The following is a 19,023-nucleotide window of genomic DNA, read 5'->3' on the forward strand; positions in this document are numbered from 1 at the left end:
ATTCTGAATGCAATATGCTTTCATTCATAAAGCAAGCCATGCATTTTCAAATAGCAATACCATGAGGAGAGACTTAAAATGTCACATGGGTCTGTCACATGGGGCAATATGAACTCTTCAATAAATCATCAGTCCATTGATAAATGTAAAGATAACCTCTACACACATAGTAATAAATGGTTTTGTATTGGAAATAGAAGGACTCTACAAAGAATCTTCTAGGTTTTCTTATCAAGATCTACTGTAAGGACAAGACAAGCATCTTCTCTAACCAAAAAAGAACTGGGAATGCTATTGAAATAGTACCTAACAGCCAATGCTGTCATCTAGTGGCCATCAATGAACCTGCACTCAAAAGGGAAAACATTTGGGTACAAGAGTAACCGTCCATGGGAGAATCGGGAGTGGCGACCAAGTATGATTGAAACTCAGGACTGCATTGTAGAGGTAAACGGCTAGCTTCATGCCTCTCTGCAGGGCCGTTGCTAGGAATTCTGGGCCCCCTGAAAGAATATTGGAGTGGGCCCCCGCCCCCCGACTTTTCATCGCCAAAGATCAATTTTACACAACTTTTTTTCTTAGACTATATGTATTCTAATTTTTTCTAAATGTTTCTGTTCCTCTATGTTCTTGACAGTGCATGACGCAATGCACCCAATTTGTTATTTTTTTTCAATGAACCACTCAACAAAGAGTCACTGGGTATTATTATGTCATGTTATTATTATTCACTATCCCCTTCACTGCCTTTAGTAACTTTGGTTTCTGCTATTTTTTGGGTAGAGTGGCCTGGCTCTGTAGACCGCAAGGACAGTGACTTAAGTAGATTTATAAATAAATCTACATTTTGCCATTCATTACAGAATCAAAAAAGCTGAGACTAATGTGTAAGTAATTGCCAATGGTACAGCAGTTCACTAATGAGTCAAAATAGCCAACAAGTGTCTACCTCACTCACTCACTCACCACCATCAGCATCTTTGGAGTGCTGGGGGTGGGGGTCAGAAGAGGCTACAGCTGATTCTGAAGTAACAGCATATAAAGGTTTTATTTCATACTGCTTTTGTACACATTTGTGGTTATGTTTTATGTAACAACTAACGAAGAACTAGCCTACCTAGTCTTGGCATTAACATACAAAAAAAAAATCTAAATTGGCTTATCAATGCCAAAGCTCAGCTTCACTTTATTATTGTATGAGGACGTCAAGATGTAAGACTAGCCCCTGCTTAAGACTCATGTCAATAGGCTACCATAGCAGTTTAGATTTAGTAAACACAAACACTCATGTAAGAATGGAAAACTGTGTCCTACTGCTACTGGGATTTAATTGACAGCGTATTCTAACGTTTGGCGAATTATAACCTTACTGATCTTTTCTTTCGATGATATTTAGTGGTTACATTTTGTAATGTCAGCTTCGACAGGCGATTATTTTACACTGCTGACCACACGTAACGTTAAATGTTAGTGTCATTCAGTTTACGCAGTAATGTTGAAAGTTGGCTAATCGCTAGCTCCTAACATTAGTCTCTCCAACTTCGTGGCGTTGGACCAGGCGAGCTGTGCTATTTCTCGTGAACCACAGGGCGCCTGTGCAGCTAGTTTAACACTTTCACTATCTTCGGGGGGGGGAATCGGATTGTTCTCTATTAATAACCAGCTGGCTGCTGCTGCAGTACGAGAGAATTAACGTCTCAAAACAGGAGCCAACCATAGAAATATTTTTTTTCAATTTTGCTTGATTTTTTGGCTTTGTTTTAACTCTGATGCATTAGCATGCATATAAGATATGCCTATGCATAATAATTTAGACATAGAAAGGGAAGCTTACATAATAGGCTACTGGGGTTTTTGTGGCCCCCCCTGGGCTGTGGACCCCTAGAATTGTCATCACCTTTCACCCCTAAATGACGGCCCTGCCTCTCTGACCTACTGAAGAAATCTATTGGAAATAGATCCAAGATGTTTTTTTGCCTTCATTTATTCAGCATAATAACAGTCAATAAGGATGACAATGTACCGATTGTCCTGGATTTCACAGGTAACTCCTAACAAGTTCAAGAAGTGTTTCTCTCTAGTAGAGATGTATTCAGTCTCCAACGCCTTGTTTAGATTTCTGACTGCTCCTTTACATTTGCGGAGCCCTTAAATAACCCTAGTAAGGAGCAACAGCACCATTTGTGGCTATTAGGCTAGTTCAGGACAAGCTGTACTGTGGCTTTTTGTAGCGGACCAATAGCCTACATTTCTTGGAGATTACATCCTTCTGGACGGTTTCCCCTGATCTGCTGAAAAAAAGCAGTAACACAAATCCATTATATCTATTTGTTTACTTCTACCAGACCGGTGAAATGTAGACCATGCCACATGAAAGCCATGAAACAGAATGAAACAGGTACAAATATGTTTAAAGTACATTTAATGTTCCATCTCATGTTATGGAGTGTTTAGTATTAATTTGTAAAACAACCCAGACACCATAGATTAGCAGAGCCAGTGAAGTTGGCCAGTTAAGCCAGTATAGACCATGAAACTAAACTAATGCTGGTAAAGTAACAAACTAATGTGTGTGTGTGTGTGTGTATATATTTTTATGTGTCTATGAGTTTATTGGTTTTCTTAATGGTTTCTCTTTGCCAAAAGTATATGAAATGGAGCGCTGCACACTCACAATTTACAATAGCATCAATTAGCGTGCTTGTGACTGAGGAACACGTCTCAGGGTCACTGCAGGTACCTGGGCTCACAATGCCCATGTGATGTTTGTATAGCATCTCTTAATCTAATTCACTTTGAGGTCAGATATCAAGGATTTGGTACCATACTAGCACACTGCAGACATTTTCATTTAAGATGCATGCTGTTTCTAATTCATCTACCTGATGAAAACCCTTTATTCTGGATATTGTTTCCAACTACAGAGCAAATTAAAATTAAATTGACATTTTCCTGAATTATTTTCTTGCGTTTAAAATTGTTAAAAGATTGCACAGTCATGGTAGGCTATAGTAGCCAATATTCTTATGCTGAATTTGTTAAATTGACGACATCTGCCGTCGGAGGACAGCTTGTTGGCTACTACAAAATGCACAACCAAGGTCATGTTCTCCACCCCGATTAGGCGGCCGTCAAAGGAAGTACACTTGGCTCTTGGGTCTAAGAATGCCGTTTGATTAACTGAAAGTTATTTCTAATTTTCTGATGACTAGGAGTTGCGATTAATTTGTCTACGTAGTCGGTAGCCTACGTAGCATAAGGTTACCTTAATGGCGTCAAGAACTCTGTAATTGTTTTTCTCATAGGGACATGGCGTCTCAATTAGATTTTACATCGACGATCTAAGTCTAATATTTGCATACCTATCCTCAACGACACCCTTGTCGATACATAGTCCGTACTGATCATTTGTTCTTATAATGCAATTAGTTTAAATTCTTGGTTTGATCTGCACCTGTCATCTCCATCGCGACTGTTCGTCCCAAGGATATTTAGCACCAGGCTAGAAGAGGACAGTTCCACCCATCCCTATGGATATGGTCATTGGTTGCTTGTTCTCTTTGCGGGTGTGAAGCGAAACGTCTGTGGCATTCTGATGAAATCTTAAATTCACTAATTGCCCGGATAGCTCTGTAATCTCCGTTACGGTGGCCAGTGGTACGAGGGCGATAAGCGGCTTTTATCTGTGAAGTGATCCACGCCTTATTATACCACCAACACGACCATGTCCCCTCCAGCATCGGCTGCGACTGCCAGTGAAAGCAGTACCACTACTGTTTTCGAGGAGGAGACGGACACCCCCAGAGAGGAGGTATTAAAAAAGGCCACCATCATAATATTAACACATATTCTTCTTCAGAATCAAGGACGCATGCACTGCTGTGTAAAAGAAGCGAGCAGCCATTAGCCTATATTCAGAGGGGTGGGTGTGTGTGTGTTTTGACAAACGATTCAGAGAGAGAGGCAGTGGTGGCAGACAGACGTTGCTGTGTATTTTCAGTGTATTGCTTGGGTAGCCAACAACATGCATTATGGCAAGTAAAAAGGCAAACCAAATTATTCAGCGTAGGGAACTGGATTTCCTCGCTTTGACCTCACAATTATTTATTAGGCTTATATATCTTACAGTGTTTTGCACGTGCACATGCCATATGTGAACATATAGGTTCGGTAGCGGAACTGCCCTTTCCATTGTAGTGTGCCTAAAAAATGTTTGCCTCCAAAGTATATAAAGCACTAAAATATGTGCATAGATTAGTTAAACTTTTGTATTGTGTACCGATTAGTTGAAATGTGTTTTGAATCAGATATGTAATTAGTAGTAGTTTTAAAACTACATTTTAATGTCGTTATACTGAGATGAGAAGCATATAATTTTTATTGGGAGATTATGGGGAGTTCCCTATTGTCCAAATCACACAAAATCTCTGGTGTTGGCAGATAATTAGATTAACAAATAAACACAACCTTTGGCTGGTGCACCTTCTCTAGACGTACTTCAAAAGACTACCACATTTCAAACACCACTACAAAGACCCCAAGGACCATACATCACTACCACTATCATTTCTAAGACCAAAAGCATTGTCTTTGGAAATAGGTATGCACTTGACAATGCTCCACCACTAACTCTGACAATTGATCAGATACCTATAGAGCAGGTCACGAAAACAAAGTTGTTAGGAGTCAAATTAGATAATCTGCTTTCTTGGTCAGATCATATCGATGACATAGTCATAAAAATGGGTAAAGGTATTGCCTGTGCAAGAAAATGTGTTGCTTATGTCTCTTCCAACATCATGGCTGATGTTGTTAGGTCTATTGCGCTTTCACATTTGGAATACTGTCCAGTTGTCTGGTCTAGTGCTGCCAAAAAACATCTACTGGAGTTGCACAAAACAGAGCAACCAGATTAGTGCTTAGTGATCAAATGTCATGGAAATGCACAGAAAGCTATCATGGCTAACTGTAGAAGCTAAGTGTGCATACCACACTATAAGATTCATGCATAATGCGATATGGAAAAAGACCCCTAATTTCTTTTGTGAAAGGTTGCTACGCACAGGCTTTAGCAAATCATATACGACGCGTCAGGTTTCCAATGGTCTTTTAGTGACACCGGCTCCACGTACAAATTATATGTTTAAAACTGTTCTCTTCAGAGCTTCTTTGAGTTGGAACAAGCTGCCCTTTGTTATAAGAAATATAGAGAATAGCACAACTTTTAAGAGTTCAGTAAGACGTCACTTTTTGTCATTCTTAGAACAGATTCTTGAGTAATTTATTAGCTATTAAAAGCGTAATTGTGTTTGTTAGATCCTTTTTATCTGTGTGATTTTGTGTAGAACGTGTTTATATTCTATTTATGATGTATTGATTGATGTATATTTTGTGACACGTGAATGCTACAATTTGATGTATTTTTCTATGTATCACTGTGTTTTATATCCATGTATACTCACGACGGACCCCAGGGAGACTAGCGACCATTCTATGGAAGCTAATGGGGATCCAAATAAATAAACAAACAATAAATAAACACAACACATTACCAACATTGCAACATCATACAACTATGATGGCTTTCTTGTTTCATGGCACAATCTAATCTGTTATGTCCCCTCTACCCCATTATTCCACCCTTACAGCAGAGGCCTCTGAAGCAGTCGCTGAGCAAGTCACTCTGCCGGGAGATGTTCTGGAAATGCCTGCTTCTCTCCATGCTCATGTACGGCTGCATAGGGGCTATGGTGTGGTGCCACGTCACCAAGGTCACCCGCCTCACCTTCGACAGTGCCTTCAAAGGGAAGTCCATGATGTACCATGACAGCCCCTGTTCAGATGGGTACATCTACATCCCACTGGTCTTCTTGCTCATGCTCTATGTGGTCTACCTGGTGGAGTGCTGGCACTGCCATGCCCGTAATGACATGCAGTACAAGGTGGACGTGGAGGGTGTGTATGAGCGGGTTCAGCGCATGCAGCAGGCCAAGCCCTGCATCTGGTGGAAAGCCATCAGCTATCACTATGTGCGTCGCACCCGTCAGGTGACACGTTACCGCAATGGGGATGCCTATACCTCCACACAGGTGTACCACGAGCGCGTCAACACACACGTGGCTGAGGCTGAGTTTGACTTTGGTCACTGCGGGGTGAAGGACATCTCCAAGCAGCTAGTAGGCCTGGAGAAGACTGCCTTGACCAAGCTGCGGTTCACCAAATGCTTCAGTTTCGCCAATGTGGAGTCGGAGAACTCCTATCTGACCCAGCGGGCTCGTTTCTTCACTGACAATGAAGGGCTGGATGACTACATGGAAGCCCGTGAGGGCATGCACCTGAAGAATGTGGAGTTCAAAGAGTTTGTTATCACTTTCTCAGATCCAGACCACCACCCCTGGTACATCTCCAACTACGTCTTCTGGACAGCAGCTTTCTTGACTCTGTCCTGGCCGCTGCGTGTGCTGACGGAGTATCGCACTGCCTGTGCGCACTATAGAGTGGAGAAATTATTTGGCGCGGACTTTCTGCCTGTCACGCCGTGTGAGGACCAGCCATACAGCCGTGGCATTCCGCGAGTCAACACCATTGACAGCACCGAACTGGAGTGGCACATCCGTTCTAACCAACAGCTGGTGCCCAGCTACTCCGAAGCTGGGTTGATGGACCTGGCACAGCGAGCGGGCGGCTTTGGCCGGCAGAACTGCGAGCGCTGCCACCGCGCCATCAGCAGCTCTTCTGTGTTCTCGCGGAGCGCACTCAGCATCTGCAACGGTGGCAGCTCCAGACTCCCATTCAGCGGCAGCCGCTTCTCACTGGGCCGCCTTTACGGCTCGCGGCGTAGCTGCCTGTGGCGCAGCGGCAGTGCCAGCCTGGACGACCAGGAGAGCCCCAGCGAGAACACCCGCTGCCTGGCCGGCTCACGGCTGCCGACCGACGAGGAGGACCCACCGCCCTACCAGGACGCATTGTACTTCCCGGTGCTGATTGTGCACTGCAGCGAGAGCTGCACCAACCATCACTCCCTTCACCGCAATGGCTCCTGCGTGGAGACATCACTCTGAGGGGGCAATGGCTCCTGCGTGGAGACATCACTCTGAGGGGGCAATGGCTGCTGCGTGGAGACATCACTCTGAGGGGGCAATGGCTCCTGCGTGGAGACATCACTCTGAGGGGGCAATGGCTCCTGCGTGGAGACATCACTCTTAGGGGGAAATGGCTCCTGCTGGGAGACATCACTCTGAGGGGGCTGGAAGAGGGGCTGTTCTGGTTAGAGAAGGTGGAGGTGGAGTTGAAGCAGAACTCTATACATGTTCTCAGAACAAACACACTTCACCTCAGCGTCATGGAGTTTCCATATCAATCTCCTGTCACTCAGGAATCCAAACATCCCAAATATCTCTATGTTGGTCACCATGCTATGTTTTGCCAAGACCACAGTGCATGGGAATGGATACGCCGCTGAAATATCACACTCTACTTTGGTGTGGGAAAGTGTTTCAGTTTTGTACATAGCCCAGCAATTATAGCATCATCTTTTTATTCTCATTCACAGCAATAATGTGAGCACAGCAGTCACTGTCATCACACAGAAGTAATACGTAATAGCTGAGCTATCAAAAGACATGTCCCCCGGATAGTTCAGAGGCATGTTTATTTGTCTTAACATTCACACTGATGGACTGCACTCAAAATATTATGTCTACAATTAGTTCCTCATTGGTGCATACTCCAGGTTTTTAACCTTGGGGTTAATGTTTTTAATGGACAAGTGGTAGTCACACAAATATTTTGCACTTGAATGTCAAATATGAGTGATTGCTGACTGTGTTTTATAAGACTTTCACTGTTAGCAGCTTTCCAAGATGTATTGTGGTCTGTCATATTCTATGTAGACACTGGGAATGCTTAACTCAGTAATCAAATTTGTACAGTACTTGCAATCTTGCAACAAGAATATAGGCAAAATAGGCGAGGTTGGATAAATCACCATTTGAAAGAAATGGATGTACAAATTTATTTCCTAATAACTGTGACACCAAATGACTAAAAACAGTATTTGGTTACGATGGCATGGAGGATGCCAGTGATAAGAAATATGTACCATAAATGTATTGTGTGTATTTTACAATGTGTGGTCAATTGGTAATACACTTGTACACGTATTGTGTATCATATCTTATGGAACCACCATGTACCCTCTATATCTCTGCAACTCTGGCTATGCAACGATTAACCTCTGCTAACACCTATGATACAAGTGTATATACCATTTTAAAAAGGAATGTCAGAGTGCTGTATCTTTTGTAAATGGCTTATGCTGCAAGTGCTATGGTAACCGAAGAGCAATAGGATGTTTAATGACAAGAGGCATTGTCAAGGGATGTGGTGAAGTGCACAAGCCGAATGTAGACTGAACGCTATCTGTACTTTGTTGACCAAATTGTGAAATATTTTGAGGAGCTGTGAATGAGATAATAAGTCCACTTATGATTGTGGGCAGTCCAAAGACAGTAACAGTCATCATCTGCCTGCTTAGTGCGGAAGGTTGTTGAAAATACTGCTTTTATCATGTAAACCACTTTTTATACAGCCTATACACTGAAGATCACAACTCAGCAAAAAAGGTTTCCACCATCACACTGTTGCCTTTCTGTAGCACACACAGTACAAATGTGGCAAAACATACAGAAGACGGAATGAGGAAGAGGTGTCATAGTTTTTTGAAGTTTTCCTTGTTTTAAGGTGCAGTATTGTGAGTAATATGAACTTATTAAAAGGAAAAGCAATTATTAATATTGTTCCATAACGGATTATATCATTTAACATTTAAAAGAATACACCTATGTTAGCTACTTAAATAACACTGTGATTCAATGTCCACCGCTTACACACATGTGTATTTAAGGCATGAGGTTTCCAGCACAGCAGTATGATACAACACAATGCCATCATGGAATACTGCCATTTGCCGTATCTAACTTGAAATCCAGGCATACATATCAGTCCAGAGATATACATATCAGTCCAGAGGTAAACATGTCAGTCCAGAGGTATACATGTCAGTCCAGAGGTATACATGTCAGTCCAGAGGTACACATGTCAGTCGTACCAGTGTGGTGCTTGACCAGTAGATGGCAGAATGTGCGCATCTATGTCCTAAGGAGGAGCGCGAGAGTGAGTCTGATAATATGAAGTCCTTTAATGTTTGATAGTCTTAAGGTTAATAGCAACTGCATAAGGGAAGTTTCGCAAATAAAGTAGATGTGTACTTACTGTGTGTAAAAATACCTGCCTTATCAGCAGGATGACAAATGACAGAGTGAGTTAAGTCTATCAGCACGGGCCACTCCCTCCATTACCAAATTGCTTTTGAATCATTCATCACATTAGTACCCTGTATTTTATTTGTGTTAAACGTCACCTAGTTGGCTGATGGCTGCAGCTCACTCTAACTACTGTGATCATGTCTTCACTCCCCCATCTCCTCCTTAGCACATGTGTCTGATTGGCTTTTAGCAGTGGTGGCACACTTACTTCATTAACTTACTCAAACGTTTAACCTGCAATTGTAAACTATGGTCAGTATAGCAGGTTAAGTGGCCACACATGACAGGAAGGAAATAACTACAGTTGGAGCCTTAAGTAGCCTGTGTCCAAGGACCCATGGACTAGGGGTCTATTCCAGAGTGTATCACATTGGGTTGATAATGAACAGAAACAGAATGGATCTCAGACAGTGCATGGCCCAGATTACCAGTCCCGGCACCACAGGCTGGCATGGAGGAGCCAGAGCACCAAGCCATATATTGTGCACAAGGCAATATGACACCAGCTGCTGGTTGTCTTTGGCAGAAGGCCTTCTTCCTTGTGCTGTAAGCAGTGAGCCATGTGGTGAACATTGCACATTTTGCTCTGTCATCTTGGTTGCCGCGTCTGGTTGATCATTCATATGCTTTCAGAATGGACAAACTCTGTGTAGAAAGTCTGATAAATGCGATGACTAACAGTAAGAGCGATGACCTAATCTAGAGGAGCACCTGACCTTAACATTTAAGCCACACCGCAAAGTGTCGGTAAATGGAACACAAAGTCAAAGAGCAGTGCCAGGTTGGGATAAGAAGTGTAAAGAATTAAAAACAGGAATCAAGGTTTTTGAATATTATGAAAAGCTCACAATAACCAGCACATGATTGAGTATAAACCATTACAAGCAGTGGTGAGGAGAACTATGACAAACAAACAGCATATTGGAGGGTTATTATGACTCAACTGGAAAATCAACTTCTAGGGAAATATGGGGGATGATCAAGATGGAAGGAGATAGAAGGGAGTGGAGTTATCCAGTCCTGTCCGATGGAGAGCAGATTGCTGTTCCAGACATAGAAAAAGCAGAATTGATTTACACATTTAGGAGGTGTGACGATGTGATCGTCACTACAGATGAGTCTGTGCTCTGACTGCCATGCCATCGATGCCTGGCTCTTTGGCGTTGCGGCCAGAGTGCATGTATGGCACCCCGTAGATCTGGGTTCGAGTCCGGGTGCGGTGACCACGCTCTCCCTTCACTGCAAATGGTGTCAGAAGTTGGCTGGCTCATTGTGAGGTCATCGGAGGCGTGCCCATAAAACTGTGTGAGGGATCCCCGGGTAGGTTGACCCCTGTGTGACGGACCCCATAGATGGGTGAAGTACTTGTGTGTGGGGCGCTCTAGATGGGAGAAGTACAGTTGGGGGATGCGCGAGAAATGCCTGTGTGCATGAAGTGCAAGTGTGCGCTTCCCGAAGGTGAGGGCAGTGTGACGATGTGATAGTCACTACCCCGCAAACAGGGAACGTCCCCAGGACGTTAACAGGACATTCGCAAGGTCCCCAATCGTCCCCAATTGGTCCCCGCCACAACGTTCGCTAGAGGACGTTACCAGAACGTTTTTGACGTTCGTAGCAAGTCTACGTTTGGTCCTTCTGTGACGTTCGCATGAGTCTTAAATCGGACTTTTAGAGAATCTTATAATTTGGTCTGTCAGCACACCTCCCCAGGACGTCATTTAAAAACGTCCCCGTAACCTTTACCTGCAGGTCCTCTGCGTGACGTTCGCATCAGCCTTAAAACGGACTATTAAGGAACGTTATAATTTGGTCACTCAGCACACGTACCCAGGACGTCATTTAAAAACGTCCCCGTAACCTTTACCTGCAGGTCCTCTGCGTGACGTTCGCATGAGCCTTAAAACGGACTATTAAGGAACGTTATAATTTGGTCACTCAGCACACGTCCCCAGGACGTCATTTAAAAATGTCCCCATAACCTTTACCTGCAGGTCCTCTGCGTGACGTTCGCATGAGCCTTAAAACTGACTATTAAGGAACGTTATAATTTGGTCACTCAGCACACGTCCCCAGGACGTCATTTAAAAACGTCCCCGTAACCTTTACCTGCAGGTCCTCTGCGCGACGTTCGCATGAGCCTTAAAACGGACTATTAAGGAACGTTATAATTTGGTCACTCAGCACATGTCCCCAGGACGTCCTTTAAAAACGTCCCGTAACCTTTACCTGCAGGTCCTCTGCGTGACGTTCGCATCAGCCTTAAAACGGACTATTAAGGAACGTTATTATTTGGTCACTCAGCATAAGTCCCCAGGAAGTCCTTTAAAAACGTCCCCGTAACCTTTACCTGTGGTCCTCTGCGGGACATTCGCATTTGGTCCTTCCAAAACGTCCCCTTGACGTCCTCTGATGGTCCTCTCTGAACCAGAATTTTTTTTTATATTTGACCGACATCTTAATGAAAAGCCGGCCAAATATCTAACCTATTTCTGCTTCTAAATTAGCCTATTGAAGAAAACTGACCGCCTGCATAGCTTAAATAATAACATAATCAGGTAGTTTAGAATGCAACATGTTTATTTTCCTAAGTTTACAATGGGAAACAAAAACATTTATGTCTGATGCGCGTCAATAAGTGGCCTTTAAGCGCAACCTGCTGTGGCGTTAAAATGAGCGCCGCAACATGGTCATTGCTCTGTTCAATGAGTCAGGTATTCAGTGTTTGGAAAGTTCACTTTCTACATGAACTTGCTCAGTTCATTGTTCATAATTCAAAATTTTGAACTAAGTTCAAAGCTCCAATTTTCAATATGCTGCGAGCAGGGACGTGCAGTGAGGTTCGGAGCTGGTGAGGCACAGAAACCGGAAGTGATTCCGTAATTTTGAGCTCTAGTTTAAACTATATATATAATGTATATATACATGTATATATGTCTATGGTTTTAAAATTGTCATCTGATCAGAACTGAAAAAACGTTGTTTTATTGTCTAATACCATTATTTTCAAACGATTGTTTTTTTTATTGTATTATGATGAGTTATTAATAAGATATTAATAGTTGCAAGCTAGTGTATGTAGCCCTCCCACCAATGATATGGCTCATTTCATTTTGTCTGGAGAAAATATAACTACGGTGGTGGGATGCTAATTTAAATGACCAGTTAACCAGCTCGGACAGCTTCGAAAAAACAATTCCATATTTATTTACACAACATATTAACATATAAACAGTTAAACACCGCATACATAGCACACAATACCAAAATGTTCTACTGGCCAGTATAATTTAAAGTTGGTGCACTTTCGTTGGAGCTCATAACCGTCAGTTAGAGGTGAAACAAAATTAATCCACTCACGATTATCAGTATAGATCAGTGGAAATCCGTTGTCCTCTTCTTGAGTGAATGCAGTCAGTGGCTAGTTTAGCTCAGGATTAGCACCTACCTAGTCTGCTCACAACTTCAAGGCAACTTTCCTGCATCAACAGCCTTTAGCTTCTTTAGGTTCGTGTTGCGCATGAATATGTAGTCCCGTTGGGAAACGTGAAATACTCCAATGCAAATGTGTAATACTACTGTGTTAACTTAAAATACTTAAACGTTCTTAGTTAATTCAACATGCCTCAGGTTAGCAATGCAATATTCCATTTTCGCTGTCAAACTCAAGTAGAGAAGTGAAGAAGAAAATCCAACGTCAGATTATATACCCAACAAGTGCCCTCTCGCTCGCCACCCTTCTTGATTCCGTGGTAGTGCGTGCCTCCCTTGCAATATTTTTCAATGCTTTTCAGCTCAACTCAAAAGGTTCTACGCTTGCGCACGCATGCGTAACACCCAGTTTGGAGTGATTTCGCAATCCTAGGGGTTCATAGACTGCAATGCATCTGCCTCCCTTGACCGCACGTCCAATGTTCATTGGCTGATCACTGGGAACCGGAAATGCTCAAATTCAGCGATTTTGATAATAAAAATGCTCGAAATGATCGGAATCATGCAGAAATGACACTCGTAACACAGATAACTAGAGAAATATGAATATTTATAATACATAAATATATATGATTATTATAATTAAAATTATTATTTTTTTTTTAATATATATATTTTTTTTTACTTTTCAAAATGACGCCTCCTATGACTGCACGTCCCTGGCTGCGAGTGCTATAATTTTTCAAAATCTCTGTCTGCAATACCGCTCGCGGCTCTTCGGCGCGCAGTAGGCCTATAATAAAAGGAAACGCGCAACACTGCAGGTATTACAGGACAGGTTCATCCTCGTCAGAAGGTTTACCCTCATCACTGTTGTTCAGTTCAGTTGGCCTCTGAAAAAAAGCTTTAAAGGCTAGTCTGCTTGGCCATGTTGGATCCTTCTCACTCAGTTCGCTCCTCGTTTGAAACCGAGGGTTTGCGCTTTATTTAAAATGCAGCATATGCGTGTTGTTAAATAACTTTCTAACGGCAGATTAGGCTGTTCCTTTAAAACATAATAAGGGCAGTGCACGTTTGCTTTATAGGCCTAAATATTAGAATTGTTGTCAAATCCAGATTCTGCTTGCGAGACGGGATTTTTAAAGAAATTCCAATCAGACAATTTGACCGGTGAGCTCTTCGTTCTGTTGCAGCATCTTTGAAGGCCTATGGAAAGCTCAATATGTTAAAGCTAGACACTTGGTCACCTTCCTATGTATGCATTGTATTGGAATCATGCAGACATTACATTTATAGCACAGATCAGTAAAGAAGCATTCATATTTATTTTATTTCATCATTCTTAGTTTGGCTAGTTATTCTGCCTCCCTGCCCGCACGTCCGTGATGTGCCATGGATGTTAATTTAAAAAGTAATCATTACGGAAAACCCTCAATGCGTAGTGACTGAGATTGCTACAATATGCTTTTCCTCAAACCCTCAGAAAAAAAGACTAAGTTTGTTGGCTGTCTCACACTGTGTGTAGTAGTAATCAGACAGTGTTAGGACAGTAGGTAGCGATCTCGTTTAGTAATAGGAAGGTTTACGGTTCAATTCCCATGCCCGTAATCGTGTGTGTCTGTGTATGTGTCTATGCATATCATATGAAATGTGTAAAATAAATGAACTTGAACTTCCTGTAAGCAAAATGACGGCTCCGCGATCTATTATTATTTTATTTTCTTCATTTAGCTCAGCAAAAACGGTTGTGCCTGCTACGTCCGCGGTGCATCCTTGAATAACGTACCCAGGACGTCTAAAACACGTTTCCCAGATGTCACCACAATGCCCTCAGGACGTTCTTGCAACTTCCTGCAGAACGTCCCCAGGACCTATAGAAACACGTTCCCCAGACGTAACCACAATGCCCTCGGGAGGTGCTTGCAACGTCCTGCATAACGTCCCCATGACCTATAGAAAACGTTTCCCAGTTGTCACCGCAACGTCCACGGGACGGTCTTGGAACGTCGTGCAAAACGTCCTAAAGTTGTCACGGGAACCATACACATTTACGTTTTTAGAACGTTCAGAGAGACCATTACAGGACGTCTAGGGGACGTCATTTTGCTTACAGGGTAAGGAGGCGTCAGATCAGGATGATTAACAAAGACATACACCAGGCAGGCAGAACAGAGCATAGCACAGACCAACACAGAATCCAGAGCATAGCACAGACCAACACAGAATCCAGAGCATAGCACAGACCAACTCAGAATCCAGAACAGAGCACAGACCAACTCAGAATCCAGAACAGAGCACAGACCAACACAGAATCCAGAACAGAGCACAGACCAACTCAGAATCCAGAACAGGGGCAGGGAACAAAAACACAAAAAGAAACAAAAAAAAACGTCAGACGCTTCAATAAAGCCGTGGTCAAGCCAAACTGAGAACATGAACTGAACGAACACATTAAACGAGACGATCAGACAAGGATGCACAGTCAGAGCAGAGTGTAAATAAGAGCGGCACTATGAACAAGAGCAATCCGAGATTTCTGACATCCAGCAAGGGTCCGTTAATTAGTGTGCTTGCCCGAAGGGAAGCACACTATTGTTCTTCATAAATTTTCTTTATTCCGCCCGTTTTTCTTGCATCGAATCAGGCCTCGCTCGTTCGAGGTACAGACGCCGTTCGAACACCGAAACGTCCGGCCCGATCCGGTGCAACCTGCTATATCTTTTCGTGGCGGTTCTCCTTGCCACTCCTTTTTTATTCCTCTTTTTCATCACCTTTTTCTCTCATAGACTAACATGGGGGAATCTTGAGCCATTGTGACGTCACCCACTCTAGGACAAGAGACTTTATTTCTGTAACATGGCGGTGGCATCAAAATAAATAAATGACTAGCTGGGCTGAGAGTTTCAACCTCCTCTTACAAAGACAGTAAGAGACAGGGTTAACACAACACACACAGCCATGGAAATGTAAAAAGCAAGTGGAAGTATACAAGACAGCTTGATCAACAACTCATTCGCGAACACCATTGCTACAATATGCGAAGCAACTAGCCTAGCCCCATAGTAAAACAATATAAGCAGCTAGCTAGCCTAAACTAAGCTATTAGCATACATGCTAGCGGGAGCTAACATGCAACTGGCACACAGATTAAATGTCTGTGCGATTATTTCAACTGCCATACTGGAGATTTCGGTTCACTACCCCAAGTTTTCGCAAGGTACATTCCAGTACGTTTCAGACAATAAAACCAACCGACACCAAAGAATTTTTAATTTTATACACATTCTGTTCCAAAGACAACCATACTCATGAGCTGCCTGTATTCCAGACAAAGGTTTGCCTTTGCAAGAAGTAGGCAATCTATCTGGCCCAAAATCGACAATTTTAACAATCCCAACCATCATTGAGCCAAATACACCTCTAGGCTACATCAATTAAAAACAGCTGTGTAGACCACAGTGATTTTTCAATGTAATTCACGTCTGTCTGTAGCTAGATTTAGAACAGTGCATCGCACTAAATTCTACTTCGGTGTGCGTCGTCCTACAAATTATCCATATGATCGCGTTTACATACCTGTTTTCCGTATGAACAAGACACCGCATTAATTCCCATATTGTTGCAGAGATGTTTCCTTTTACCTAGATCATAATTTCTTACGAAGTGTATCAACACTTAGCTCAGTAAATCAGTATAACGAAACTCTGGAACTATTATCACCATGACAGCTGAAATGTTTGTGCATAGTAAATATGCAAGTTCCATCATACATCTGATTTCCACCATAGAGAGACAATACATATATTTACATTTGAAGCAAAGACAAGATTTATTGCAGCCGCAACACACACAATTAAAACAAGCAGATTAAAACTCAGCAAATACCGCACAATTCAGGTGCACTCATGGATTAACACGACCTTTGGAGGTAAATTACACATACACAATAAGACAAATGTCACTTGGAGCCTATTTTAAGACTTCTCCAAGCTAAATGTAACACACTAGACCCTTTCACAATAAACAAGCAAACAAAAACAGAACAACAAAGACACCGTCATATGTCTAGACGTCAGTGGAGCCAAATTATAATGGTTGAGCTTGGTTGCCATGTCTGATCTTTTGTGTGATGTTATGGCTGCAACGTCAAAGGTCATGGCCGCAACAGAGCAAGCACACTCTCGCAGTTCGTTCACGAAACGCATTCTAGTTTATTTATTTGTTTCGCATACTGGGACCCCTGAAGTAGCAAAAACTAGAACACAATGTCTTCCATTCTGAAGACAAAATCTTCCGGGACCGGGTTTTTCCCATACATTGTGCTGACGTATGCATATTTGCAGTACTGCGTTTCAACAACGTTGTATTCACAAAGTGACGTTGTATACACCCAAAACTCAGTGTAAATGTTGTAGGCCTATCAAGCACTTGCTCGATCCCAATGCACAGTTTTCGATTACAGTGACAACGTATCACATACGTTTAGTTAGTCACGCGAAGCAATGTTAGGATCAATATCGTATTGGGACATTGAGAGAAAGATCGTGTATTAGTCTAAACACTATCAACGTCAACCCTTGCTGGAGGTCAGAAATCTCGGATTGCTCCAGATCCGGATCATCCTGACATTTTAATGGGGATGTCCCAGGAGCAAGATCCACCTCTTGTGAAAATTTCAGAAAGATCCGCCCAGTAGTTTCTGAGCAAGATCCACTTCTTGTGAAAATTTCAGAAAGATCCGCCCAGTAGTTTCTGAGAAATCTTGACCACAGACAGACAAACGGACAAATAAATAAATAAATGAACGGACCCGATCGCATAACCTCCTTGCTGGAGGTAATAAGAATTGGGACCAGCCAGGCCAGGATCAAAATTGGTGGGAAATGAACAATGACAAGAAGTTGACCAAATGAGTAGAATGGGACTCCTCAAGGGAGTGTTATAAGTATCATCCTATTCACTGTTGACCATCAGTGAACTGAATATCAGTTGTTCAGTGATGCTGAATATTGAAACATTGTTGACTAGTAGCCTTAAACTGTTATACAGACAGTGAACTGCAAAAACAAGGCAGCCTCTCACTCGCACTGCACAGCAGTCTAATGGGCATGTAATTATTATTTTATGCTACTCGGAGTGAAAATCCGAGAGTCTCACAGATTAAATGACACTTGACAGCTATGGCCGTGGTCCAAGACACAGATTACAGAGAGGAAGAGCTGGAGAAAGAACTACAGAGAGAGGAGAGATTGTCCAATGCGACCACATCCATTGATTGTACTTGATAAGATAGATAAATAGCTAGTAGCTAGGGATGGGCATGAGTTGGTTGTTGTGAGTTGGTCACACTGGTTGTTGCCGAAGTAGTAAACAACCATTGCCCGTTCTGGGGTGGCCCTTCCTAAAGGCTACAAAATCTGTAAAAATCATCAAAAAAATTATATATTATATCAGGGGTTTTCAACTGGTTTTGTACCAGAGACCACCATTCTGACTAGAAAGTAACTTGCGGGCCACTGATGTGCCTGCACACGCGTGCGTGTCTGTAACTGCTGCCGCCACGCCCCCTCCTTTAACACTTAAATATGTGCAGTTATCAGGGTAGATCCCTAACCGCCTTCGCCACGCCCCCTCCCCCTCCTTTAACACTTAAATACTGTATGTGCAGTTATCAGGGTAGATCCCTAACCGCCGTCGCCACGCCCCCTCCCCCTCCTTTAACACTTAAATATGTGCAGTTATCAGGGTAGATCCCAAACAGCCGTCATCACGCCCCCTCCCCGTGCACATATTCCACCTGTAGCACTTGACAATGTAATTTCTTTCGATATTTTTCACGATATTCAAAAGGAATCTGGAAATGTGTTGAAATATTAAAAGAATTGTATTAAAAAAATTCAATTCAATGGTGAGCTGATATGGTTCTATACCTCCAACCAATATTTTAACATTAAAAAAATAAATCTAACATAAGGGAAACATTTCCAAAAATCTAAAGAGGTAGGTTAATGTGGTGGGCCAAAGCCCCGTATCTGTGGGGAGAACATGAATTTGTAAAGTTGGGATAATCAGTTTATTTCTAACGATAAACCAGTTGTTGCCACCTCCACTCTTAGCACATTTTGTAAAAACCATACAGTGCCCTCCACAATTATTGGCAACCTTAGTGAATAGGGGCAAAACAGGCTATGAAAAAAATGTGTCTTTGCTGTTTATCCTCTTGGTCTTTCACTCAAAATATTCACAAAATGCATACCTTTTCATTGAA

General features: G+C 42.5%; 1 protein-coding gene across 1 annotated transcript; it reads left to right on the forward strand.

Annotated features, from left to right (window-relative positions):
• Positions 1-3,724: 3,724 nt before the first annotated feature.
• tmem151bb (transmembrane protein 151Bb) lies at positions 3,725-7,061 on the forward strand (the record flags this gene model as incomplete). Its single annotated transcript, XM_080849784.1, has 2 exons — positions 3,725-3,811; positions 5,649-7,061. The coding sequence occupies 2 exons, from the start codon at positions 3,725-3,727 to the stop codon at positions 7,059-7,061; spliced, it is 1,500 nt and encodes a 499-aa protein (XP_080705910.1).
• Positions 7,062-19,023: the final 11,962 nt, after the last annotated feature.

This window comes from Sprattus sprattus (genome assembly GCF_963457725.1).
Source record: "Sprattus sprattus genome assembly, chromosome: 13".
Taxonomy (NCBI): domain Eukaryota; kingdom Metazoa; phylum Chordata; class Actinopteri; order Clupeiformes; family Clupeidae; genus Sprattus; species Sprattus sprattus.